At 37.2% G+C, this 27,269-nt stretch overlaps 1 protein-coding gene across 4 annotated transcripts; it reads right to left on the bottom strand.

Moving 5' to 3' along the window:
- Positions 1–371: 371 nt before the first annotated feature.
- On the bottom strand, positions 372–18,458 carry csf1b (colony stimulating factor 1b (macrophage)). Of its 4 annotated transcripts, none has more exons than XR_013657495.1 (10): positions 18,196–18,458; positions 16,728–16,847; positions 16,588–16,650; positions 16,442–16,506; positions 16,336–16,368; positions 16,043–16,244; positions 15,820–15,956; positions 1,209–1,252; positions 1,075–1,109; positions 372–930 (listed from the first exon to the last, which is right to left on the bottom strand). XR_013657495.1 is itself a non-coding variant. In XM_078950513.1 (10 exons), exons 1-9 carry the CDS (start codon positions 18,370–18,372, stop codon positions 1,079–1,081), a joined length of 855 nt encoding a protein of 284 aa, XP_078806639.1. In that variant the 5' UTR covers positions 18,373–18,455; the 3' UTR covers positions 372–930; positions 1,075–1,078. The 4 variants fall into 4 exon arrangements, 3 of the variants coding, with proteins under 3 accessions (XP_078806639.1, XP_078806638.1, XP_078806640.1); XM_078950513.1 differs by having other exon boundaries at positions 16,336–16,506; positions 18,196–18,274; positions 18,365–18,455; XM_078950512.1 differs by having other exon boundaries at positions 16,336–16,506; positions 18,196–18,453.
- Positions 18,459–27,269: the final 8,811 nt, after the last annotated feature.

Raw genomic sequence — 27,269 nt, 5'->3', positions numbered from 1 at the left:
TGTGGACAAATAAACCCATGTATGGTTTCAGTTTTGTTATCTAATCTGGAATCTGGCTCAAAACCGTACGGCTGGATATAGCTCCAACATTGCTTGGCATTTTTGTTGCACTTTTAAAGCTAAGTTGGGGTTGTGAGGGGCTGTGAGAGAGCGGGAGAGCATGTAAACAGATGGATGACTGGAAAGGGGCATGTTTACTCCACGCCAAAAAGTCCCACCCACAACTCTGATGAACCACTGCTGCACTGCAGAAACTGTCCTAAAAGTCCTAAGGGTTTTTGACAATAGATTAAAAGATGAATGGAGTAGGACCTTAAAACATAAATGTCTATGCACATGCGAGTAATAATTGGTCACTAAGGAACTGTGTAATGATAAGTAGTGAATTTATTAGAGTAACACAGGCTTTTCCAGACAGATAGTAGTCTTGTGGTGATGAGATGGAGACCTTTTAATAATGTCATTTTCTGCTATTTATAAGTGCTTTAATATTATTTACATTCTCTTCTGAATAGACTTCTAGCTAAGAGCTAAACTGCATAGTGCATTTGTCTGGTGTCAAAGGTTAGCTTTTATTATCAATAGAAAGATTGAACAGAGTTAAAGTAATAAATAACTTATAGAAATGATGATTTGAAAAAGAGTTGGCTAAATAGTGGTAGACAACACCACAAACATGACTACTGTAAAAAATAACATACATTTTTCAAAAGAAAATTAAAAAATATATCTGCATTCATTACTGCATTATATACACAGCACATTTTTCAACATAGGATTCAGATTTGTTCTCGGTCATAGCAAAGCTTTAGATTAAATCGTTTTGGAGGATACATTGCACGTATAAAGCCTTCAGAAATCTTGTTTAACGTAGATCAAATGTTCTGCTTTCCATGGGTTCTACTGCTGGAAGGGTTTGCTGTTGATTGCCTGTGAGGAGAAAAGCAGATTCATACCATTACATGGGATGTTTTTGCTCTGCATTTGCTGTGGGGAATGTGTCACTTCAATCCATGCCAGCTCCAGATGTTTGACGTTTCCCAACACTTTGTTATAACACAGGATAATACTCACAATATTATTGGTCCATCTCAATGTCCTGCAGGTCGCTTATATAAACAAAAGTACAAATAGAAATTAGAATGGCATAAGACATTAACTTTAAATCTATTGATCTAATTTAATTGAATGAGCTCTAAAATTCTCACCTTGAGTTTGTGTGTATTCTTGATCCAAAGAAGACATGTGTTTTCTAATTTGGAAAGAAAGAAGTAAAGATTCAATAGATACACATCATCTTTTTGTTAAGAAATCACAAAGCAATACTAGTGTATAAGTAACAAGGGATTAAAAGAGCAACAAACTGTTACGTCCTCTTCTGCATTTGGTTAACAAAGAATTTACAAAGGTGGGCGGTTGAAAGCTGTGAAAACAATTCAGAAGATGGCCCAGGGTTTTTATTCAATTTCTATAGTGTTTGAAATTCTTGATGCTTCAAGTTGGAACTTTTGCAACTATTGTTCCAGTACTGCTAAAGAGCATCTTGATAAGAGACATATTTTGGAGGGAACATCTCTGTCATGCTTTGTTTTGTCTCACCCATGAAAGCAAAAATAGGTCATGATTCCAGAACAGATGGGAAAACCCAAAATGATAAGAAATCTTTTTTTTTTTAAGAAAAACATCCTCCAGTAGAGGGGTTAGCAACCTGTACAGTTGGCATGCAGAGGGGGTGTGACAGCAATAAGCACTTGATCTGCCATCTGTATTGCTTGTATCTTTCAAAAAAATAAAAATAAAAAAGGCTTTGAGTGACAATATCTTCTAACAATGTTACCGTGATCCCACCCATCATTACAAATACTGAAATGTCTGCGTCAGCCTGCCTTGACAGGCGATTTAAATTGATGTGCACCGTAGGAAGAAAAAATCACCTAAGTATGAAAACATTATAATGTGAGCTGCTGCACACGTTTATGACTGCACAGCTGGCTTTTTGCGTCATGTTTTTGGTATCGCACAGGCTGTGATGTATGATGTTAAAAGTTAAGTTTTTTGAATAATAACCAAGCAAGGTCAGATTAAGCCCAGACTTTCTTTCTGTTATGCCAAATGTCAATATAACATGTGAACATGTTTTAGAATGAAAATCACAGCTGATTGACGCTCCATTTACTGGGGGTGAAAAAAATTTATAATGACTGTCCGATTGCAGAAAATGTATACTGCTGTAATTTGCACACTTACGTAAAAGTGAAAACATTTAATTTCATTTGAAAAAAAAACACCATCACAGAATGAACTTACGTTAAGTTACTCAGGCCCTGTCACAAAATTTAACAAAAGATGAATAACCCAAAATTCGCTTATTTTTTTTCATGTTAATGGTTGTGAAGTTTTTTAAAATATTGATGGTATTTTATTTTGATATATACAATCCTATTGCTGTTTTTATGGCATACCACAAGTAATAGCCTACTTTTTTGTTTCAAACAAAAATAGTTGCAACGCTATGTCTTTGTATTAGTGTTCCCAGTACAGTTGGTGATGGCACAGCTGTTAAGGAGAACATTTTAAATTGGCACCTCATGTCATAAACATTGCTGACCCCTGCTCTAATATAACTGTGTTTCCGGAGGCCAACATAACTCTTTGTGAACACTGGACGTGTTTAGTGATGTTAAATCAGTCTTTTGAAGGCAGAGCAGTTTTTTTTTATTGCAAAGAAGATCTCCTTATTTTTTACGCTGGTTTCATTTGAATTTAGCCACGTGTAAATGTCCATATGACCACTTTTGACCACTGTTGTTCAGTCTCTCCAAACACAGCACGTAATACACCAAATTTTGACATTAAACTCACCAAAGATAATGCTGGTATTACTTGTGATGACACTTTGTTTACAGTATTTGGAAAGGAATACATGATTTGAAAATATGAGTACCTGAACAAAAATTACAGTTTTCCATTACAGTTACAATTTAAATTAAAGCCGCAAGCGGCGTTGTATGGCCCGCAGACGCAACCCGCCTCCACGCCCAACTCTACGCACCACCGCTGACCTCACCGCCCTCACAGCCCGCAAATTAAAAGCTAGTCAAGGCTGGATTTGCTAATTATGCTAACAATGCTAACTATGCTAATGTGGCTAAAAGTGCTAGCATTGCGATCAGCATCATCAACTGACTCAGAAAAACACATTATCTAAAATGCTAATTATGCTTACTATGCTAGCTACGCTAATGTGGCTTAAAGTGCTAGCATTGCGATCAGCATCATCAATGGACTCAGAAAAATACATTACCTAAAATGCTAATTATGCTAACTATGCTAGCTATGCTAATGTGGCTAAAAGTGCTAGCATAGCGATCAACATCATCAACTGACTCAGAAAAACACATTCCTCCATTGGTGAGAGCTATATGTCATAAGTTGAAAAAAACCCCCACTTTTTCCAAAATGGCGGCTTTTCTGTTCATTTTATCTCCATAGCAACCATTTTATGTTTTGGTCCCCTCGGGAGGACGAACAGATTGACGTCAGTTTCGGACAAATCGGTAAAAGTAAACTTTTTGTCGCCCTTAGCAACAGGGGTTTTATGCTAACCACGCCCACATTCCTTATATGTCCATATCCAGTGTTTTTCAATGTAATCTGTTTCAGGCATGAATGCATGCATTCAATTTTCACTGTATTGTATTGAAATGCATGGGAGTTATAACAGTGCGCCACTTTGCTAGCATGCCACGCGCACGCCGTTCAAAATCTACAACTTCTAATTCCAACATTTTTTCCACAGTAGCTTGCCATTGATGCCCAAAAAGTTTCGAGATGATTGATGAAAATTCCAACGACAAGTTTAAGTTTGAATCCAGTGGTAAAGGTGTTTTTTATATAAAATTCAAAATGGCCGCCTTTTCCCGAGGTCAAAGGTCGACGAAACTCCAAAGGTGATTGTAGACTTACGCTAGGGACATGCGAGTCAAATTTCGTCAAAATCGCTCGAAAAAAAGTTCATTTTTCCATATTGTGTAAAATCGCGAAAATCTCAAAATGGCAGATTTTGGCACAAAATGGCCGCCAAACCGTAGGTCGTGTCGCCATCACGTAATGATTTCAAAACTTTATTTGGATATACCCGACAAAGTTATCTAGGTTTCGTTAGCCGATTCTTAAAAATAAAATCCGATTTTTTTTTTTTTTTTTGCCGAGTCAGCACTTTTTTTTGCGATCGTTTTTTGTTTACCACGGCCACATTCCTTTATCGATTTTGTCGTATGTGATATCGTTTTGTTCAGTGTGGGCCAGGGTATCGCATATTTCAGTTTCAGGCTATTCCGATAAAATATGTGCGAGCTAGCTAAAATGGCGACGGTTGCGAATTCGCCACGCGCACGCGTTTCAAAATCTACAACTTCTAATTCCAACATTTTGTCCACAATTGATTGCCATTGATGCCCAAGAAGTTTCAAAAAGATCGATGAAAATTCCTAGGACGAGTTTTCGTTTGAATACCTTACTAAAGGTGCTTTTTTTTGAAAATTCAAGATGGCCGCCTCTTCCCAAGGTCAAAGGTCAACGAAACTTCTTTGGTAGTTGTAGAATCGTGCTAGTGGCATGTATGTGAAAAATACTATGTGAAAAAACACGAAAATCGCCATTTCTCTGAGTTCGCCACAAAATGGCCGCCAAGCAGTAGGTCGTATGGCCATCCCATAATGATTTCATAACTTCTTTGGGATATTTCCAACACGCGTGTTTTGGTTTCGTACCTGTATTTCAAAATATTTTTTTTGGCCCCATAAGCGATTTTCGGCCCATTCATTTTTTTTACGGGAACGCTCGCCGTGATGTCATCGACTTCGGGGGGTTGACGTTTTCTTTGCCGAAAATTCATTTTCAATTTATCCTAGGTGTGTGCCAATTTTGGTGAGTTTTCGGGTATGTGGCGGGGGTCAAATTTGAGCTCAAAGGCGCAGATAGAAAGCAGAATAATAATAATAATAATAATGAAACAAAGCAGAAACAATATAGAAGTTTTTGCAGTCAGGTGGCCTATGTATTTCAATGCGGCCTGTCTTTTACTATAGGCTGGGCATGTATTTTTGGCTTTAAACCCGTCTTTTAAGGGCTTTTTGGGGCTTTTTTGTGTTTTTGTCGTCATTTTTGCGACTACAATTTTGACGTTTTTGCGTTGGTGTTGTGCGTGTGTGTGTGTATTTTTGTTGTATTACACAATTGTCGTGTCGTTTTGTGCTTTGGGCGACTTTTGACCCCATTTTTTGGCGTTTTGACGCGTTTTTTTGACGTTTTGGACTTTTTGAGTGTTCGACCCTCATAGCAGTTACAATATGGTCCTTGCACTCTGTGAGTGCTGCGGGCCATAATAAAGAGCACTTGTAACACTTTTTTTTTCTTTTTTGGCAACCTTAATATGGTTTGTTTCTAAAAAAAATTAGAAATTTCTTCAGAAGATTAAGCTAAAGTCCAGTGTTATAACCCAGAGCCACATTTCCTGTGTCTGCATACACTTACAGGCATTTGGACATAAATCTGGGTAGAAGCTGATGCAAGGTTTACATTTGGAGATATTGTAGCTTTTCAAATGCTAAAAGAATACTCACAAACTCACCAAATGCAAGAGTTAAAGTTTTATTGTAGGTAGGAGAAAGCATGTTTTCTTCTCATGTAAACAGCTTTTATTTTAGTTGTGTGAACATATTTTGAGTTTCACAGTTACTGTACTAGTGTGTGAAAGTTTTGAACTGACATTCTGTTAAGCAGAATGTGAAGCTACAAGCTAACTGATTAGTCACAAACAATTTCCTAATCTAATAATGACTTTAAGAATAGCTTTTTTTGCTACTCAAGCCAAGAGCATGCATCCTATTTTTCCACTGCTGAAGCTGGATTTGACAATGGTTGTGTTGAAAGGGCACTTTTAAACGGCAGCACCTATTGGAGTGCAAAAAAATAAAAAAAATAAAGCTCCTAGAAATTGTTTTTACAAGTAACTTTGATAAAAATGCTTGGATCTTTGCTTACTTAAATTCAAATTAAACTTCCTGCTAAATGCTTCTTAAAGTGCTTAATGCTTTACATAGTAAAATAAAAAAGATAAAAAACAGTAGTCAAATAGCAATCGTAAATAAAAAAACAACACATAAAAACGCCACACACTTGCACATCCCGCAAATACAATCAAAATACTCAAATGAATTCTTATTAGCATTAATAAAATCAAATTAGAACATGCGGACATGTAAAACTGCATAAAAGCTATACTAAAAAGATTTGTCATCATTTTTTTTTTTTGAAAACCTGGATTAAATTAACACACCTTCCAGTGTGAATTTGAATGGAAATGTGTACCTCTATATAAGGTTTCCAGCAGTTAGGCTGCTGTTGGACCACTGGAGTAGAAAACAAGCTGAGCCAGTCAGGAATCCAGGCATAACTTTGTATATTGCAGCATGTTTTCCTTGTGGCTTTCTTAGTAGGAGGTCATCTGGGTCAAACAACTCCTGATCATCATCATGATATACCAAACATTGTTTTGAAGAAAATGTTTTTGATCCTGTCTGAAATAATCATGAAACAAACTAATTGTTTCTGCATGCAACTGGGTTGTTTGAAACATTGTGGCTATTTGCATTTTCCTGTGCCACTGTGTAAAAATGATGGAAATAGCATGTTTTTTTTCTTTTATAATTATTCAGAGATGTTAAAGTCCCTTTCTGATCATATTATGATCCATTTTAAAAGCATTCCCAGTGGTCTTTTAATTATGATTGTGCCGGTTTAAGCCAAAAAGGGAAAAAGAAAAAGCCATTTTCTAGGATATGTTTGTGCATAGCAGCAGAAGTTGATTAGAAGTTTGCCTCAGAGTTGTGAGCGCCTGCCCCATATCCCATCATCCCTTTTTTTAAACTCTCTTCTGCTGGCTTATATCCTTTCACACACCCAACTTAACATTAGTGGTGCAACAAAAATGGTGGGCAATATTGGAGCTAATCAGCCGTACAGTCTTAAGCCACATTCTAGCTCTGACAAGGAAAACAAAGACGTACATGGATCTATTTGTCTGTAAGTTGATGCATCAGACTGGACAAGGGAGCTCGTAGCCTGCCGTAATAACTTATGCATCACACTTACGAGCTTTTTTCAAGACATTTTTTTGTCGTTTCCTGATTCACAACAATTTGAATAGAGAAATTCTCAGAAACGCAGTTTTAATATATATTTTTTTTATATACAGTATATTTCCTCCATCACAAGAAATATGCCACAAACATGTTAAAAACACCAAAAACACAGTTTTCATTGGAGTGGATCATTGAAGGAAACTCATGGTCACATTCTACATGCAGGAAAAGCTGCGGTGTCTAACATTTTCTACAATTAATCTGTACTCCATGAAGCATGCCATCATTCCAAAGCAGGTCTCCCAAAGGATTGATGACCAAAAAATGTGGTCATTAAGAGTCTTTGCCACTTTATTATAGTTTCCTAAAACCCAGAAAGTTCATAGACTGCAAATCTTGCTACCACACACGTGTTTCCAGGGAATTTTCAAAAGATAGCTCAAATATAACTAAACAATGCTACACATATGCAGACATGAACCCGAGCTGCTATCAAGTAGTTTATCTTTGATTTCTATAGCTAATTGTGACCTTCATGTAAGCATGTGATTATCAGCACCAAGAATGTGGGCTGCATATGTTTTCATCCGTTTCACTGGCAATGTCAAACACTGAAAGAGCAACATGATATTTGGAGGAAGACGAGAAGATCTAAACCCAGTCAGCGGGGCCCCTCTTTGGTCCTCCCTTGTCTAAAGGCTGGATGCACCCTACAGAGTCTGTGGATTCTCAGTCAGGTCATATTATCACAGGATTCTGTTTGTGAAGGAAACTGGACTTTTAAGTTGATCTATGGATATGTTTTGCCACTCATCCAAGCGGCTTCTTTCCAACTGCTGTGAGGAATTCTGGTTATTTACGTCCAAACTAGCTCAGGGGAGAGGCAAAAAGTTATATTTTTCAAAATAGAATGACTATAATTTTTATGCACTGGCCTGGCCAAAAGGAAAATGGCAAATATAGACCCTTTCCAAAAGAATCTGAATATCATGGAGAAGTGTTTTCATTTCCATAATCAAACTTTCCTAGAATATAAATTTAGGGCCCACTGTTTAATCAATTTCAGGTATGTCTTTGTTCATAAATTGGGTTTCTAGCTCATAAACCCCAAAAAACAGGATTTCAGAAAATTAGAAAGCTGTAAAAAAAAAAAAAAAAATCACACTTTACTTCTCAGTTTTTGCACACGCACACACATACAAATCAATCGAAATAAAATATTTTCAAAGGGATTAGTGCATCTTCAACATAGTATGGACAAGGGCTGGATCTTGCTGGAAGATGAAATCTGCATCTTCATCTAGATCCTCAGTAGAAGGAATCCTGAACTCCTCTGGAACATTCTGGTAGACTGTTACAGAGATTTTGGGTTGAAGAAAGCAGAGGTTACCATCACCAGTGCTGGTCATTGCACCCCAAACCATGACAGACTATGGAAATTTCGCGCTGGACCTCAAGCAGTTGGGGTACTGCTCTTCACCAGTCTTCCTCCAAACCCTTGGACCTTGATTCCCAACTGGAGAGAAATGACCAATAGTCCAGTCCTTCTTCTCCTTGGTCCAGTTGAGATGTTTCTTCCGTTGGCCCAGGCTCAGAAGTGGCTTGACCCGAGGAACCCAACAGTTATAGCCCATCTCCTGAATTAATCCAAATGTGGTGGTTTTTGAAGCTGTTCCTCCACCTCATTCCACTATTTCTGGATGTCTGCAGGTTCTTGAGCCTTGTCCTTTTTTGAGTATCTGCTGAAGCCCACGATTGTCTCTTTTGCTGGTGCATTTTCTCCTGTCACATGTTGCCACATGCTCCCCCACCTTTAGACTTTCTGTTGATCTGCTGGGACACAGCTCCCTTTTTATTTACTTAAATTCGCAGCCTCCTTGGCTATGAATTTTTGTGGATTACAAATTCTATGGAGGGGATCAATGATGGTCTTCTCGCTAGTTGTCAAGTCTGAAGTCTTCCCCATATTAAACCGAACTGAGACAATTGAACCAAACTGAACCGACTTAATGACATCTGGAGATGTGCAGGTGCTTTGAGTTTAGTAGATGATAAGGAGGAGAAACTTTGTTTAAAACATTGGTGCTCTGCTAAATTTAGGCAGTTTTCTCCACAGAACTTAATTTTTTTCAAATCCTGTTGCTGTGGGTTTTATGAGCTGGAAACCCAAATTTACATAAAAGAAAGAAGAAAAAAAACTCGAAATCAATTAAACAGCAAACCCTGAATCAAAATTTTATGAAAGCTTTTTTTTTTTGACTGGAATTAATAAAATATTCCATGATATATTTTTTAAAGGGTCAGTACTTATGTATTGCTTCTCTGCCTATCAACACAAGGATCACTGTGGGGTTCAGTGTCTTGTCCAAGGACACTTTGACACATGGGCAATCAGGCAGGAACTAATCTTGTGGCCTTTTTCCCCACAATTAATTACGATGACTTAGTCATCGTAATTCTTCCCAATTGGAAGGGTTTTTCCCAATGACCCTCACTGGACAAAGCTCATTATGCATCCTGGGAATCAAACCCTGGTTTCCCATGCGCCAGTCCTTCACTCAAGCAAATGTGCTACCCAGCCGCCTAAAAAAAACCCAAAACAAACTCCCCTCATCTAAATGTGAAATGTTCAACAAAATTTTAGTCAATTTAGATTTTGTGTTCAACTTCAAAAGGTTTTGCAAAATAAAAATAACTAAAAAATATTAAAGTAATTATGTTATTCATTACAGTTCTGGGACAATAATATTGAAGGTAAGGCATTACTTTTAAGTTCCAATAGCAAGTAGTCTGTCATTTGTACCTCATTTATTGTAGGTGTGACTTGGACCCTGGGCAATGATGCCAAAACACAGTTGTGCTTGGGAGAAAAGGAATGTGTTAAACCCCCACCTCTGTTGAGAGCAGTCTCCATCACTTTGGTACATTTTTGAAAATTAAAGATTAATTTTTTAAATTTTTTTCAGACAAGAAAGAATGAGGCACTTGCAGAAAAACAGTGTACACAGAAGCAGGGAACAAATTTTCCCACATAAAAAAAATAAAAATCACTGGAATTTTGGACAAGCTTCCTATATTTGTATGGTGACATTGCAAACAATCATAACACTGCAAAAACTTTTGGCGGTTTGATGTTATAAAGTGGTACAGAAAATGTCAGATAACTTTATAAAACCCTGGGTTGTTATGTCTCCATCATGTGCAAACCACACATCCCTCAAAGTCCTGGATGTGCCCAGAGTTCTCATGCAGCTTTGCACGTGGATTCAGCAAATTAAAGCTCAGCCAAGAAGAAATCATCACACTGATGTTGCTTTCTTTACTTTTCATTTAAATTCAAACAGCAGCAGGGTTTTTTTGTTTTATCATGAGCTGAAAAAACACCCGCGTGGAGCTGGGTGCTGTCTGTCGACTAACGGCAATTTTTTCCCCACCAATTACTGGTTAACTTTCCTAATCATTCCAAAATGAAGAAAAGTTAATAGTCAATTAAAACCTGACCAAGCCTGCAATTTAACTTGGCTTCAAGAACTACGATTATGTACAGCAAAATTGTAATAGTTCCTGGAATCAGTCTGTAAACTATGCACTGAAAAAACCTTTCCTCACACCATACAAAGTAACTTTATTTGAAACATTTTAAAAAAAGGGCATTATGTGTCTATTAAAGTATTTGCCAATTCATGACAAAAGGAGTAGTCCAAGTCTCCATCAAGTTTTAGAATGCACAAAATTACTGTGCAATTTATAAAATCCAAAAAGAACCACAGAACTGTTTAACACAAGGTAATAGCATTTGTACAGAATGTTACCTAGACAGAAGCAGTTTAAGTTCAAATGTGAAAGTGAGTAAATTCTTACACTCAAACATTAACAGGCTTAGGCATACATTTAAACATATAAGCAGATATTTAGGGACATATTTAAACACCTACTCCAATGAAAATCCTGTTTTTGGTGCTTTTAACCTGTTCTTTTAGAATTTTTCTCATGATGGAGGACATACACATATATATTTTTTTATTTTGTTCTGGCTAAAAACAGCATCATCTTAATTAAAAGACAACTTGGAACGCTTTTACAATAGATTTAAGAAGTTATTGGAGTAGGACTTTTTAAAAAATGAGCAATTCAGACATTTATACTGTCATGGTTGATCCTATGTTAAGACAAGCACGAGTTCTAACCAAATCTTTAAACTTACCAAAATCACAAAAATGCTGTTTATCTGTAAATATTGTTGGACAGTTTAATTTAAACATTACATCTGACCAAACTGACCAACTAAAAAGGCCATCTACAATCCCATCCTCTGTGTACCTATGGTCCATTGACATCAATTTTGAACAAGTAGATTACTGGGATGGTGAACTCCACAATCTGCTGGTTGTTTTATTTTGTACCCTTTGCTAAATTATATATACTATATTTATATATACTAAAACAAAAAAAAATTGCAATGTTTTCTGTTTGCCAGTGTAGATTATTCAGTGGGGCAAAACGTATTTAGTCAGCCACCAATTGTACAAGCTCTTTCACTTAAAAAGATGAGAGAGGCGTTTTCTTTATAGGAATACCTCAACTGAGAAAGACTAAATGAGTAAAGAAATCCAGGAAATCACATTGTCTGACTTTTAAATTATTTATTTGTAAAATGTGCTAGAAAATAATTATTTGTTAAATAAAAACAAAGTTCAAATTTATTTTATATTTACCCTTTGTTGGCAATGACAGAAGTCAAACATTTTCAGTAAGTCTTCACAAGATTTTCCCAAACTGTTGCTGGTATTTTGGCCCATCCCTCCATGCAGATCTCCTCTGGAGCAGTAATGTTTTGGGGCTGTCACTGGGCAACACGGACTTTCAACTCTCTTCAAAGATTTTCTATGGGGTTGAGATCTGGAGACTGGATAGGCCACTCCAGGACCATGAAATCAAATGCTTCTTACATAGCCACTCATTTGCTACCGAGGAAGTATGTTTGGGATCGTTGTATTAATGAAAGATCAAGCCACTTTCATCTTCAATGCCTTTGCTGATGAAAGGAAGTTTTCACGCAAAAGCTGACTACACATGGCCCCCTTCATTCTTTCGTTTCATTTCCTATTTATATAGCCCAATACTACAATTACTAAACTAAACAAACTAAACTAAACTGGACATATCTGCCTGAGACCTTCCTTCTCTGTAAGGTAGGTGTGGTGTTCTTTGGATGCAACTTAGCATTCTTTCTCCTCCAAACACAACAAGTGGAGTTCTTGCCAAAAAGTTCTATTTTGGTTTCATCTGACCATAGGACATTCTCTCAATCCTCTTCTGGATCATCCAAATGCTCTCTAGCAAACTTTAGATGGACTTAAACATGTATTGGCTTTAGCAGGTGAACATGTCTAGCACTGCTGGATTTGAGTCCCTGGTGGCGTAGTGTGTTACTGATGGTAGCCTTTGTTAGTTTGGTCCTAGCTCTCTGCAGGTCATTCACTAGGCTCCCCTGTGTGGTTCTGGGATTCTTGTTCACCGTTCTTGTGATCATTTTGTCCCCACGGGGTGAGATCTTGCAGGGAGCCCAAGATCAAGGGAGATCATCAGTGGTCTTGTATGTCTTCCATTTTCTAATTTTAAGGCTGGGTAGCTCGGTTGGTAAGGTGAGAGGCTACAATGCAGGAATCCAGGGTTCGATTCCCGGAGGGGGATAAACAATGGTGCTGGGTCAATTACCATATCAATTGCGAGCAATGAGCATCACCCAGTGAGGGTCCTTAGGCAAGGCCCTTAACGCTACCACCTCCCAAGCACGGTTAGGCTGCAGCTCACCGCTCCCCCAGGGGATGGGTCAAAATGCGGAGAAGAATGGGGGATCAATAAAGTATCAATTATTAATTATCAATTAATAATTTCATCTTTGAGGTAGTGAAGCTGTGTCTTTTATTTACTTGAGTTCAAACAGATGCCATTAATACAGGTGACGAGTGAAGGAGAGAGGATTCTCTTACAGAAGAAGTTACAAGTCTGTTAGAGTCTGAATCATAATCAGCTACCACAATAAAAGTATGTGGTCTCATGTCAAAGGTTCAAAAACGTTTGATTGACAGATTCTCCAGAGACTGTTTTAAGTAGTGGGGGTATGGACTTCCAACAAGTTCATGCCTGATTGAGAAAAGTAATTGCCATGGAAATGATGACTCAGACAAATCACTGCTTACTGATGATTTCTAGTTGCGACATGGCAACATTCGTAAAAAAGGGGGACTGACTTAACTTAATTTCATTGGAACCAAAAGCAAGTCATTTATGGGTAACATCCCACCCACTCAGTCCAGTTCTCAAATGCAGTTGATGAGTCAAGGACCTACTTAAGACACAAAACACAAACAGAAGACACCAGGTGCGACACACCCTTACATTGACATGTTATCCATTCCATGACAAAGGTGGATAAAGGTGGAAAGATTTCATGTAATCCATGGACACCAGTGAAGATCACAAATCATTGAAGAAAAAAGGTTCAGAGCACTGTCTAGTGGGTCTAGATGACCCAACTCCCAGTGTTAAAGTGCCAAGGATAGCACAAGGGTTACGGCTGTCTTACTGCTACTGCAATACTCCAGGTTGTTAAAACAAGTTTATAGGATCCCAAGAGGAACCACCCAGCAAGTGAAACATTATGTTTCATTACATCTATTTAACAAAGAGGGGAATTAGGCCATATAATGAGCAAATTTTGCAAAAATACAGTATGTTGGTATGTAAAGACTTAAATATATCCAAAAAACCTTTAAATCCGAAGAACAGCCACTATCAGGTGGGGTTTTAATGTGATTAGATACATATTTTTAAAAAGTGTTATAAAATCTATAATATTTTATCAGAATTATTAATAATGTCATAAAATCTGTTATTTGGAGCATTATTATGCAGATTGTTTTGCAACATTTCTGACCAATTGTCCCACATTACTGCAAATAATTTTAGTGAGGAAATTAAGAATTTCAAACTAAGAAAATAATCAAGCATACTATATTATTATTACTTTTTATTTGAAATGTGCAAATTTAAAGTTATGACCATTTTTGTTTTGTTCTTCCATTTTAAAAGTAGAAAAGAGTTATATATCAAAAAGGTCCACCTCTTTGTTTGTTTTGTTTAGGAGCTGCTGTTGTATAGACTGTTTAGCGCTATAAAGTATAATGGCTTGTGGATTTCCAAGAGGATTTACAACCCATCCCTAAACCGCTCTGGTCTAAATGAGATATACAAAGGCTTTTTGGCTGGGCTGGCTAGCCTGACGTAAACACTATCGACTCAAATACATTTTCTGGGTAATTAATAATTTTAAGTCAAATGTTAGAAACTATGTTTGACTCATTAGATGAGAAGTGCATGGATGTAATTAAAAAAAACTAAAAACAGAACTTAGCTGCCAGGAGACAAATAAGTGGGAAAAACTCTGAAATAACAGCTTTTGGAGGTAATGAAAGTTTGATCTATTACGCTAATTACCTCAAGCATATGAGATTAATCCACTGTTTGACAAACATTTTTCAAACTTCAACACTTATTGTGTAAATGAGGAACAATGCAGATTAAGTTTAAAATAAGATGCATTTGTTACAAATTCTGGCAGAAACATAACACAGGGGTGTAAGGCGATGAAAATTTATATCATACACTGCTAGTTTATGAGTGGGCTGTAACATTCTAGCTGAAGCTTTATGTCTTAACTTAACTGTAAAGCTTTTTAATGCATTCTGATGGTGTTCCTGCTCTTACTATAATAAAAAAGAGAAAGAAAGAAAAAAAATGAAAAATCAAAGTAGGATTCTAAACCACAGAGTCTGTCAAAAACCTCAATTATTTTGTCTATAGAGTCCAATGAGAAAAAATTGTGTGTGGAGGTCAAGTCAAAACTATACATTTTTCTACAGGGAATAATAAAAAGCCACCTCAGCTTAAAGCAGTTATCAATTGTCATTCATCCAAAGCTGCTCTAAAAGGCTTATATATATGTTCCCAAACACTTCAATACCTATAATCACTTTAGGATTTTTTTGTATTGCTCAAACAAAGCAAAGGATTGGAGGGTAAAAGGATCCAATGAATCCTGAAGCTCTAACTGTAATTTAAGAAATGTTTTGATTTTTTTGTTTGTTTTTCTGGCTCATCTACTCTGGAATTCACCTTCATGCAGTTCCTTTTTGTTTTTACACATAAAGACGTAGGAGTCAAAGTAGGTTTTAAAGACAACTTATAAGCATTGGTGAAACCAGGACTGAACTGCTGGTCAGCATTATGAATGTACATATGAACTACAAGATAAACGTTTTTCATCGTTTTTGAAGGGTTCAACAAAGTGGGTAAATAAAACAAATAATGACAATAATATTAAATAACTACCTATAAATGTGTAACTTTAACCTAATAAAAATGTAGTCCATGTTTGAATTAAAAAAGCTTTGGAGGGAAAAGAAACAGCAAATACAGTATTTGCATTTTGAGCCGTCATGCAAATACTTTGCAAAACAGCACATCCATACCTTCATAAAACAACGTGTTTTGTCTTAACTAGAAAAAGCCCAGAGAGGAAGCCTTGCTGAAGCATGCTTCACAACAGTACAGATGGAAAGTAAAGCCAAACCTTTTACAGCACATTTACAGAATGTGTATTTGCCCATACCTTGTGTATGATGAGACAGAAGAGAATTACAATGAAAAGCAGCCCTCCAGAGATTGATGCGATGATGAAGCCAAGCTTGAAAAAATCTCTGACTGGTCTTCTGTGAGAGGCTCTGACAAAGTTCCTACTGTAACTCTCTGAAAATATGGGACACATCATCTGTGATCAAAAAGGACATTTGCTGAATTTGTTGCAGATTTTCACAATGTATTGAGTTTCCCACCTGTAAAATAATGTGAAGATGACTCAAAGGGCGGCTCTGTGGTAGATCCAAAACTTTCTGTGTATTCCTGTTCACATCTCCAGTCAACAGGTGAGTCGCTGGTCGTAACCAGTTCCCAGTATATGGCCAACACCTCTGAAGCTTTCTGAAGTGCTTCTGAAGGAGACCCTTTGTGGAGGACCTCAAAGCTCTCTGGCTTACTCTGCGGGACATCCCGTTAAAATGGGTGTTAAAATGTTTATGAAAAAAATCAAGTCTGGCAAATGATATCTCCGCCAATTAGAAATACTAACCTCAACCTCTTCATTAATCTGTGGCACGCATTTCTGAGAATAAATGTTGAGGATGAGAGCTCTTAAAGACTGCACATAGCCATCATTTACAGAACCTCGTTTATACTTGAAGTTGGTTGTTAGCAGCTCCAAGATCCAGGGCAAGGCAGCCTTCACAAAACAACATTTGCTCTGTAGATAAAACACAGTAAGCGCTGATAGACAATTTCACTTTAATTGAAAACATACCAGGCAAACCTATTTTAACCTTACCAAACTTCTCCTCTCTGTGAATGTGTAGGTTATTGAGCAACCACTGCTCAACTGGTTATCCATCTGCAGAAATGACAACAGAAGTAATCTCAGCTGGAGGAATGGAGATCTGATCAGTCTGATGTTGTTTTTACACCTACCAACTGCTTGACTGTCAGCAGGTGCTCCCTAGTGATTGAGTGTCTGCATGGACCAGGCACCTCAGCCATTACCAGCGGGAAGCTCAGGAATATAAGCATATACAGACACTTCACCTGCAACTGACACCGGATGAAAAGACATTATTTTCATACCAGCTAAGTCCATGCAACCAGTGCGCTCTTGACTCAAACGACACGCTGGCAGCCCACAAACTGATATTTCATACCATTTAATTCAATTAGGAAAAATTAAAAATTACCTTAATTGCCGCAAAAAAATTAAGACTGATGTTATCTTCAGACCATTTGTCAACCCAGATTCTGTCACAACTGCCCTTGTCCAGCATTAAAAATCACAAAAACGTTCACTTATAATGCTGTTAAAAATATTTTCACACCAGAAAAACGAAATTTGCCAACTTTAGACACATTTCAGTATTGATGAAGCCAAAGGGAAAAGTCAAAAAGGAAAAAAGAGAAAAGAAAAAAGCTTCTATCCTGCACTGCTCGGGAGAATCTGTTTTGTAAAAGCAAAAGTCCAGCACTGCACATGGTTGTAAGAAACACACCAGCTTTTTTCCTTTAGTGCTAAGTTTCAGTCACAGTCAAATAGTGCCCTCTGGCATTTATAGAAAGTAACATGCACACTCCTCCTTAAACTCACAATATCTGCTTCCAAGCACCCTTTGACAACCATAAAAATCCACAGAAACTTATTGTTAACAAATGGCTATGGCAATTTGTTCTTTCAGCATTTGAGGGTAGTGAAGGTACATGTCCCATTTATTCGTTGCACGAAGCGAGAGCCTCATGCAAAGTAGACAAAAAGACAAAAGTTAAAGCATTGCAAACAAAAAACCTTATTTATGCACCAAAACAAGATGTCTTGGGTTTTGTTTAACTTCCGTTATGTATTTAGAAGAGGGATAAGTGAAAGCGGATGGCACAAGAACAACTATCTCAATTCATATTGTGTGTTTCTGTTTCTTTGCTGCATGGTTTTACTGGTCCGTAAAAATGAAATAAAACCAATATCCATTTTGTGAACGATGACTGCAAAAGGAACAGAAAAAAAAGAAGAGAATTCTGATGCCATCAAAGATTTTGCATGAACATAAACGCACAATTTTATTCTGCATGCTTTCAAAGAGACATAGTACAGTACATTTTTCCAGAGAAAGACAAGCCGCTACAGCCGACCATTACTGGGAACCCACTTATTATTAAATCAATGTAATCTAATAAAACTATTGATTGAACTGGTATCTGACAAATGGTGGCGCACATGATACAAATATCACATGAGCTGTTTTTGCCATGCTTTCAATATCTGTATTTAGGTCATCCAACTGCAAAATCAAGAAGAAAACTTGCTGGAACAATCAGGCTGCCGTCCTTTCTCACACGCATTCAGTGCTGCAGTGTTGAATATCTCTTGGTCATTCTTCTACAAAAGACGCTCACCTACCTTAGCTTTGCTGTGACTCAGGTTTGACACAAGGATGGTCATCTGGTAAGTGTTTGATGATGGAAAACACCAACTTCCTCTGTCACACACATTGAAGCAAAGAAATATTTTATATATATATCCACTTCCACTCCACAGAAAGGAATTTGTTGTTAAGTAAGTTTGACACTTTGTCATGTGGCGTGTTCTTCGATGCACTGCTTCATGTGCTCCTCCTTCTTTCAGCGAGTTCAAACTGAGACTGAGGGAGTTCAATCTGTTTCAGCTGACATGCAATCCTTTCAAAGACCTCCCATCTCTCTAGGTTTGACAAGAAATACTATCTTGGTCTCTAGAGATCTTTTCAACAGTTTAGTGGTTTTATACATATATTGATGGCTTTCACATGGATCATCTATAAAAATTACCAAAAACAGGACTAAAAGACAATGTATAAACTTCAAGTGAATGCTCACATCTGCTTTTGCTTTTGAACCCCTACGCCTAAAAAAAACATAAAAGAACTAACATGCACTTTGTTACTAAGCATAGGTAAAAAATCCAGCAATGCAGTGGGTTTTCATGATACAGTAGCTAGTTGCATGAAAGGAACAAAATCATTGAAAAGAAAAAGTACATTTACAGTTGCATTGTGGTCACACAGCTTTTTGCCAAGACTCTTACTTTTTTTTTTCTCCAAAAAACAGTCAGCATGTGTTTTGGATGAACTGTTAGCAGCTTATACCTTCCTTTCTTGACCGCAGAGTCTTATTTTGTGTAGAAAGATTAAAATAAGGCATTAAATTAGGACTTCACTGTCATGCTACATTGACATGGGTCAATTGTCATGCAAAGTAGCTTCCTGCGTAATTGCATAAGGAACTGACATGTCAGAAAACTTTTTGTGTGTTCAAGGGTAAATCATGTTTATTGGCAGCTGTAATTGTATTTTTTCGGCTGTTTCAACCATGCTGGTATTAAAACATTCAGCTTTCTCTGATGGGGGCTTTTACTTTGCTTTGCTCACTTTTAATAACTTTAAATAAAAAACAAAAAAGCTTGCAACTATTAAAAACAGATCCTTCAAATCAAATCAACACATGTTTCCCTTGAATGGTAATTCAGGTTTTTATTAATAGGGGGGGACTTTTCCCTGTTGCTCAGTTTAATAGTTTTTGCATGTACTTACCTTATGACAACACTTAAGCCCCCAAATGGATGTCACTTGTCTTAAATACAAAATGTTTTAGCCCTCAGTTTTTCCTTTTACTTCTACATTCATCTTTGTTAAAAACAAAATATTAAACTAATTCATTTACTAATACTAATTAGACTGGTTATTTAAGTAATCAGTCTGGTTTCCTTTAACTACTTTAATGTATCCAATGTAGAAAATTGGAAATTTACAGAAATCAAACAAGAGCTGACATCAGCAGATCTGTGTAATTAAACGCTGTGATAAAAAAAAGCACTGTAACACAATCAATCTAAAGAAGTAACATGCACCACTGATACAGAGAACCCATTTTGCATAGATATTGTTTCTCCACACTGACTTTATTTTGTTTTCCAAATTATTTTGTGTCCTATAATTATGACATACACAACCTGTTAGAATAACAGAAAATTTGAACTGTTTGCATTTTAAATGAACAACAATTCTATTTAATGCTTTCCTTAGGTCCCTTTTTCCCCCCCATTCATGGGTATTTTTATTTCCCCCAAGATTTACTTCCTGTTTCTAGTCTGTTGATTGGATTTCTTTCTCATCTATTCTCTGGCTGTAAAAAAGGGTTATTAATCATTTTAGGTTTATAAAAACATTTCATCAGATCATTTATTTTCATTTTTTAGCACTTTCCTATGTGATCTTGAATTGAAATAGAGCAAACTATCATATTTATGATCAACAGAGTTAAATATGATGTAGCTGCAGACAGAGCTAAAGTCATGTGTGAAATGAACAACATGAGACCCAGAGCTCAGCACTGTGGGGTGCCAGAAAAGACTTTTAAACTGCCACTTTGTTCCCTCTCTGATGCATCTTTATTCCGCCACATGTGCTGTGTAAATTACCCCATTTTGGAATGGTGCAGGGTTTCGTAACATTTCTGTGGTTCACCCAGTTGCTGCAATATGTAACGCATGCTGTAGGATTCGTTTTTTTTATGTGCTTATCACTGACAATCAAGAACTAGAATTTTATTTAATAATTTCTTTGTCTTGCTGTATGGGAGCCGGTTTAGCTCGTGCTGGTTTGCGGCGCCTTCCGTCCGTGACACCAGGGTTCGACTCCGGGCTGCTCCCTGTTCCCTTCTCTACCTCTGTGCCGGTTCCAAGCCCGGTTTGAGAAGGTTGCGTCAGGAAGGGCATCCGGCGTAAAACATTGCCAAGTTTACCATGCGACTTGTTCGCTGTGGCGACCCCTGATGGGAGAAGCCGAAAGAGGAAGAATTTCTTTGTCTTGCTGTGTTTGTAGCCAAAAACAAAAAAATCGCGGAAGCGTCATAAAATAAAACAGTTTGAAAACCGAATGTTCTTTGGTTTGGGATTCATATTAATTTCAATTGTTTCAAAGCTGATAAACACCCCAATAAACAATTTAAAAGAAAAATAGATAAAATCATTTGGACCAGACATGATCTCATCTGTTTCACCTGTTTGGTTGTTATTTTGTCTTTGAGGTCACTGTGTAAATTGACATTAGAAGAGAGGAAGTGGATTGAAGGTCCTCAGCTAAGTGTAAATTATGCAACAGATACTATGTGCGTATGTGGCTGGTGTCCACACACTTGGAAAGTACCGGTATGTATATGTCAGCGCAATCATGCTTTTGTCTGTCCTGCAGACGTAAAACGTCAAACATCTGTCCTAATGTTTGTCCCACAAGGTAACATGTACTGCATACATTTTACACAACAGAATATCCATTAAATACCAATTTACTTGATGTCATCAAGCAAAACTCCCACAAGAATGTTAAAAGCTTTGTCTGTGCCAGTACATTGTTCGAGCTTTGAATGTTGTTTATGTGTAACAGTTAGTACAATTGGACGGTGCTTGTTCATTTAAAGGTGACAGTGTTTCTATGTCAAATTTCTACAAACATCCTTTTTAAAAGTTGGTAGCACATGCAAAAATTTGTCTGGTAAAGAAAACAACGATGGGAGGTTGTCTTTAACACTAGAGATGTCGCAGTGGATACCCTAAAAAACATACACTATGACGTACAGTAACCAAACTGTTCATGCAATCAAAGAGAAACAGCTGATTTTGAAGGTGAGAAAAGAATATCATATTGGCTTTACACTTTACAAACGTGCAGTGTTGAATAAAGACACATAGGCAATTTTTCCTGCAACAGAATCAGCCGGTGTATATTAATTGTGGATAAGAAAGCACAGAGTTTCATATAAGGGCAAGGCTTTTCTCTGCTTTAGAATCCTCTGGAATCACATCAACATGGTTGAAGAGTTAGGATAGTTGAAAGAATGTCAACACTGCAGCTAAAGCTCCATTGTTAAATAATTAAATAACAAGGAGCGAATATTTTATGGTCCCCGACATAAGTTTTGAATATTTTGGTTAAAAGCAAATGTTTGCACTTGCATTTCAAGCCCTTAGTCAGGGTATTTTCCATTGGATTAGATTGACTGTGTAGATTGTTATAATATACTTCCACAAAATGTCACAGTCTGAAGCTACGGACACAGAGCATGTGACGCTTGCTTAAGAATGTGCTAAACACGGGTTATTGAACACGCTTTTAGCTCAAGGTGTTCACACTGGACAAGCAGTGTGAACACTTCTTTTTCTTTTTCTACTGTTGACCCAACACATGTCTGCCACCTGCAGTTGCAACAGGCTTGGTGCAAAATGTCAAAGCGATACAAATTTTCTCCAAGCTTTTTTTCCTCACAGCTCTATTCCGATATATGAAAGACTTGGTGTCGTATACCATAATTCCGGTTGGGCACAAACCACAATTACTCATTTCTACTCCGTGGTCCATTTTCAAACGGTTGGCACTCCTGTGAATTTTTGGAGATGTCATCCATTGATCATGCATTTTGAACATAGAGCCTGAAAACATAGAGCCTGAAAACATATGGTAACATTTGTTTGGGCGACAGTGGCTCAGGTGGTTGAGCGGGTTGTCAAATGATCGAAGGGTTGGGGGTTCGATCCCCGCTCCCACCAGCTAAAAATGTTGTTGTGTCCTTGGGCAAGACACTTCACCCTCCTTGCCTCCAGTGTGGCTCCACTGGTGTGTGAATGCACATGAATGATCCCGGTGATGGTCAGAGGGGCCGTAGGCGCGAACTGGCAGCCACGCCTCTGTCAGCCTGCCCCAGGGCAGCTGTGGCTACAACCGTAGCTTACCATCACCAAGTATGAATGAGGAGTGAATGAATAATGGACACAATGTAAGCGCTTTGGGTGTCTTGAAAAGCGCAGATAAATCCAATCCATTATTATTATTATTATTATTATTATTTTAGAAACTTGCATAGACAACGTGTGAAAGCGAGAATTTTGACTGTTGAAGCCCAAAATGCGTGTTTACATAGGCTTTTCATTGGAGGTGGGTGCTTGAACGCGCAATGCATAGATTGCAATCTTGATTTTTTTTTTTAGATTATACAGATTATTCAGATCCCGCTTTCAACTTGTAGGGTCGTGGACTTCAAATAACCTTACTTCTGACTTGGAAGAGTGGTTGTCATAAAAATTTCGACTCTGACCGATTCTGACTAATCACTGCTTAGATATGGTTTCATCATCAACCTCCATATTGCAAAACTAAATTTACTTAATTTTTTTGCAGCTGGAAGTACTGCTGAGGCATTTTCTGTGACGTCACATTCACTCGGTCCACTTGTCTTATGCAGTCAATGCTCATAACCAATGAAGCAGTGTTGCAGCTCTTTAATAACTAATGTAGCATTTAGCTGCTTCCTTGGCTTCAATAAGAAAGATTGTCTTCCCCTTAAGCCCCTTCCCACCAGCCAAATAAACCAACATCTTTCTCAACTTGAAAAACCATCTTATGTCTCACTTTTCATTTTCACACCCCAGTAAATTATGCTCCAAGCCAAGAAATCGATGCAATCCTAATCTACAGTCCCAGTGTTCAACATCTTTTTTAGAATTATAAAACTTAAAGTTTTACAATTAGTTAGTTTAAAAACTAGAATCTAATATGCTTGATTTATACATTTGTCTTTAGCTAGAGGTCAGTGTTGATGATCCCTTTGTTTTTCATATATAAAGGAATATTAACATAATTGAATCTTCAAACCCAACAAAACAAAACCCAGGACAAAAGCTTTGTCAGGACGCCCTTCGATTTGTCCTTTAAGACTTTCTTGTGCCTCACTGTGCTGCAAAAAAAATCATTTAGTGAGCGCCTTATATTTCATTCCTTCATTTGCTCTAGAGGGAGAACGAGTGCTGTTTGATAGGGCAAAGTGGATCAGCGGCACAGCATCTGTGTGACTGCAGAGACAATATGCACTGCAGTGGGCTTGTAATCACTTGGGATGTAAGTATAGAAAAGTGTATAATTTTGTGGCATTTTTCTGATGGTGGAGGAGGACATTTATAAAGATAATTAAGCTGAAATATGCATTTCTGAGTATTTCTTTATGAAAATGTTTGTGAATCAGGAGCTGAAAGAAATGCAACATGGAGCTTATTTCAAAAATGGAAAGTACGCTTAGCAGCTCACAAGTACCCTGTTCCAAGCTCTCAGCAATGGGGAGAGGAAGGGGGCAAATTTTTGATGAACTACTCCCAGTCTGCAGAAACCGGGGGTAATGTGTAAAAAAAAGAAGAAAAAGAAATAAAAGGATAAAGAATAATGGATTACTTTCTAAATCACTTTTGTGTGGTGACCTCCTGTGAACAGCTCCTAAACAATACCATGAACAACAGCCAGTTTGAGAGAACCATTACAATGCTAACTGTGAACAAATTGAGGTTCACTCCTTTTGTCAAAGTGGTAAATGGAATGTTGTGGTAGGCCTACAGCAGGTTAACTACATCATTCAAAGAGCAAAACAAACTTTGCCCAAATGCATGTCATAATTACGTCAAAATCTGTTTTCTCTTTACTGCTTAAATGAGTCATGTTAAACTAAATGAAAGCTAAGGACTTTAACAATAATGCAGAATGTCGTTTGATCTCCAGAACCTTTTTTTTCCCCAAACCAAAGTCTTCACAGTAGGGGGGGGGGGTGTGCTGGGATGAATTATTTCATTCTTCCATTCTATGTTTTGTGTCTTCAACAGCAGGGAAAAAAACCCAAAAAATCAAATCAAGGCAAAAAAACAAAAAAGAATGTTGAGGAAGAATAAACACAGCTAATGAGATTTTCTAACCACAAACTCGTTTTTGAAGTTGAATCCTAAAATAAACAAACTGCTTTACATAAAATGTGGCAGCAATCAAAGTTTGCATCATTTTCTTAGAGATTCTGCTTACCTTCAAAAGCTTCTCATTTGAGTTTGGATGCCATAAATGACTGATTTACTAATATGTTTGAGGTGTGATTAACCCTTATTACATTGCTTAAAAAAACCATTTTATATGATCACCTAAACAAGTAATCATCAGACCCAAAAATCGAATGACTTTTTCAAAAAAGACTGAGATGGTACATTCCATACACAAATACCCTTATCTTCAAACGTTTTTTTGTATAAACATTTATTATTTTAAAATGTTCCCTGTGTCCACTACCATGTCCATAAATGAAGTGACACATGCACAAAAGAAGAAAAAGGCATGAAGGGTTAAGGAGGGTCAAGGTAACAGTGGGGGATCTTCAGTCAAAGATGACCTAAAGAGTGAATTAGAGAAAGGCCATGTCTCAGGAGGTTCAAGTTCCTGTTCCTGAAAAAAGTGATTATGAACATTTGGAAATGGGTTCTTCGCATAACTCATGTCTTGTTTCACACAAACAACTGAAGGATTGAGATGATATCATGGAGACATGTGCAAAACTTTAAAGTTGAGTGGCTATAGATCTGTGTGCCTACCTTTGAGTTTGAATACAAGGTAAATTAAAGGTGTGAAAGAGACTGAAAATGCAGAATGAATAATAAAAAAAAGAAATCTTGTTTTTGTTAATGAGTTAAAATAACGTCATAACTGAATAAAAATTAGTAATGAAACAATGAAGCCATCTTGCTTGTCTCTAATTGGGATGTAATTTAATTCTGCTTATTAAAAAATTGCTAGGCTTATGTGTACACATTCCCAAATTCTTTTGGACTAAAACTAAAAGGTGCTTTTTATTTTCTTCTTATTTTAAAGAATTAAAGGTCTGCCATAAAAAAAGAAAATGTTTCAAGCCTATTCTTCATTTCTAGGAATTCATAAATGCTTCAAATTAAAAGGGTCATTTAAATGTTTGAATGGCTTTGGAATGAGTACAACAAAGTAAAAGCACATTAGATACATAAAAAGGGCAGTATACATAAATACCTTGAAGATGAAGCAAGAACTGGAGGGGGAAACAGCATGGCTATAATCTGTTAAAAAAAGTAAAAATAAAAAAAAAGATGCACCTTATTAGCTACAGTTAGTTCAAGGAAAAACCTGGGAGGGAATAAAAAAATGCACCTATTTAGAGATGTGGAGCCAAGTCTAAATAAATGAAATTCTGGTTGTTAGGTGTTGGTGGGGGGGTTGTTTGTAGCCAGAAGAGGGAGATTAAGCCCAAAAAAACAAATGGCACAACAAGGCCTGTTGTGTTTGTATTAACAGCTACACCAAAAATTTAATAGACGATAAATTTCTGTGGTGCTTAGCATCCTGCTGTGTGGCTTTGAAAGAGATTTAGGAAGATAGAGGGTTTAAATCGGGTAAACAGAGCTTAACAGGAAAAAGCTCATGTTGGAATACTGACAATGGCATGCAAATGCTTGTATCCAAAGCAAAATTACTTTAACTACGAGATGAGTAAAGGGGCTAATACGTGACCTTTCAGAAGTAGGAGGGGAAAATATTAGAAGTTGAGCAAATCAGGGAAAACACATGGAAAATTAAATTCTATTAGATTTGATGTTTGCCTTAGAGTCATAATAAAGTTATAAAGAAAAAAGCCCAAAATGAACATAACATAATGCAATAAACAAAACAGCAAGTTAAAAATAGCTGATCACGTGGCTGCACATACCTCCCTTATAAAAAGTAATCTATTTAGCCATTTTGACGATTTGTCTATCCCGCTTTTGGGGTATTATTAAGAACTTTTTCATTGTTGCGTGTGATTTTTTTTAAAGCTGTGTTGACAAAGAGCCTTTTTTTCTATAAATGTTGATCAGGCGCCAATGTCCACCTTCACCTCACTGCGCTGTCATCAGATAAAAATCCAAAGAAAACAATTCATGGAAATGAGAGTGAGGAAGCTTCAGAGCAGCATGACATGACTTCCTGAGCAGTTTAGAGAAAATGAGACAAAAAAATCTGACAAGAGCATCTGATGAATTTGGCCACTTTTGTTGTTTTATTGTTTTAGAGTGTCTTCTGTTTGCTTGATAAGCAGAAACAGCTGTAACAGCCGCTCTTGATTTAACCTGAAAAAACAAATCTTTTTTTTTCAAAAACAGCAGTTCTCTGATTATTTTTTTTGATGAGTTTCTGTTTGATTCAAAAGTTGTGAAAAACCGAGGAGCCACTGTCAGTACCAGGGAAAAGCTTCAGGATTTAAAACCAGTTGTGTCTTGGGCCTTTTGTCCCTCCCTGGGAACTCAGAGTTGTTATTATTCCAGAAATTTATAGCACATGAACCTGTGGTGCATCTCTGCATCCTCTCTGTTTCCTAATGTTGTTTTACCCTAATGTCAAAACACTTTGCGGCAAGTACAAAGGGAGGAATGAATCTACCCCGATGGAAAACTTTGCAAAGTCAAAGAAAGCATGAAAAAAAGAGGGAGGCACGATTTTTCTATGACGGTTATGACACAACTTATGAAATCTGTTGCTTCCACCCTCAGCGGGGAAGACAATCAGCAGACCTGGACAGCAACTAAAGTGAAAAATCAAAAGCAAAACTGAAATGAAACTCAATGGCTTTATTCTTTCG

The sequence above is a fragment of the Oryzias latipes genome, chromosome 7 (genome assembly GCF_053564925.1).
Source record: "Oryzias latipes strain Hd-rR chromosome 7, Olatipes_Hd-rR_3.1".
In the NCBI taxonomy this organism is placed as follows: Eukaryota; Metazoa; Chordata; class Actinopteri; order Beloniformes; family Adrianichthyidae; genus Oryzias; species Oryzias latipes.
Note: the sequence above shows the minus strand (reverse complement) of the source record. Positions and strands in the feature narration are given on the sequence as shown.

What these genes read in the sequence shown, in the direction of transcription:
- csf1b (XM_078950512.1), bottom strand. Translation starts at nt 18,372, where the DNA reads ATGACAAAGTGTCAAACTTACTTAACAACAAATTCCTTTCTGTGGAGT. An exon ending in TGAGTCACAGCAAAGCTAAG is followed by an intron (nt 16,848 to 18,195) that starts GTAGGTGAGCGT and finishes ATCCGGTGTCAG; the next exon opens with TTGCAGGTGAAGTGTCTGTA. An exon ending in ATCTTCACATTATTTTACAG is followed by an intron (nt 15,957 to 16,042) that starts GTGGGAAACTCA and finishes CCATATTTTCAG; the next exon opens with AGAGTTACAGTAGGAACTTT.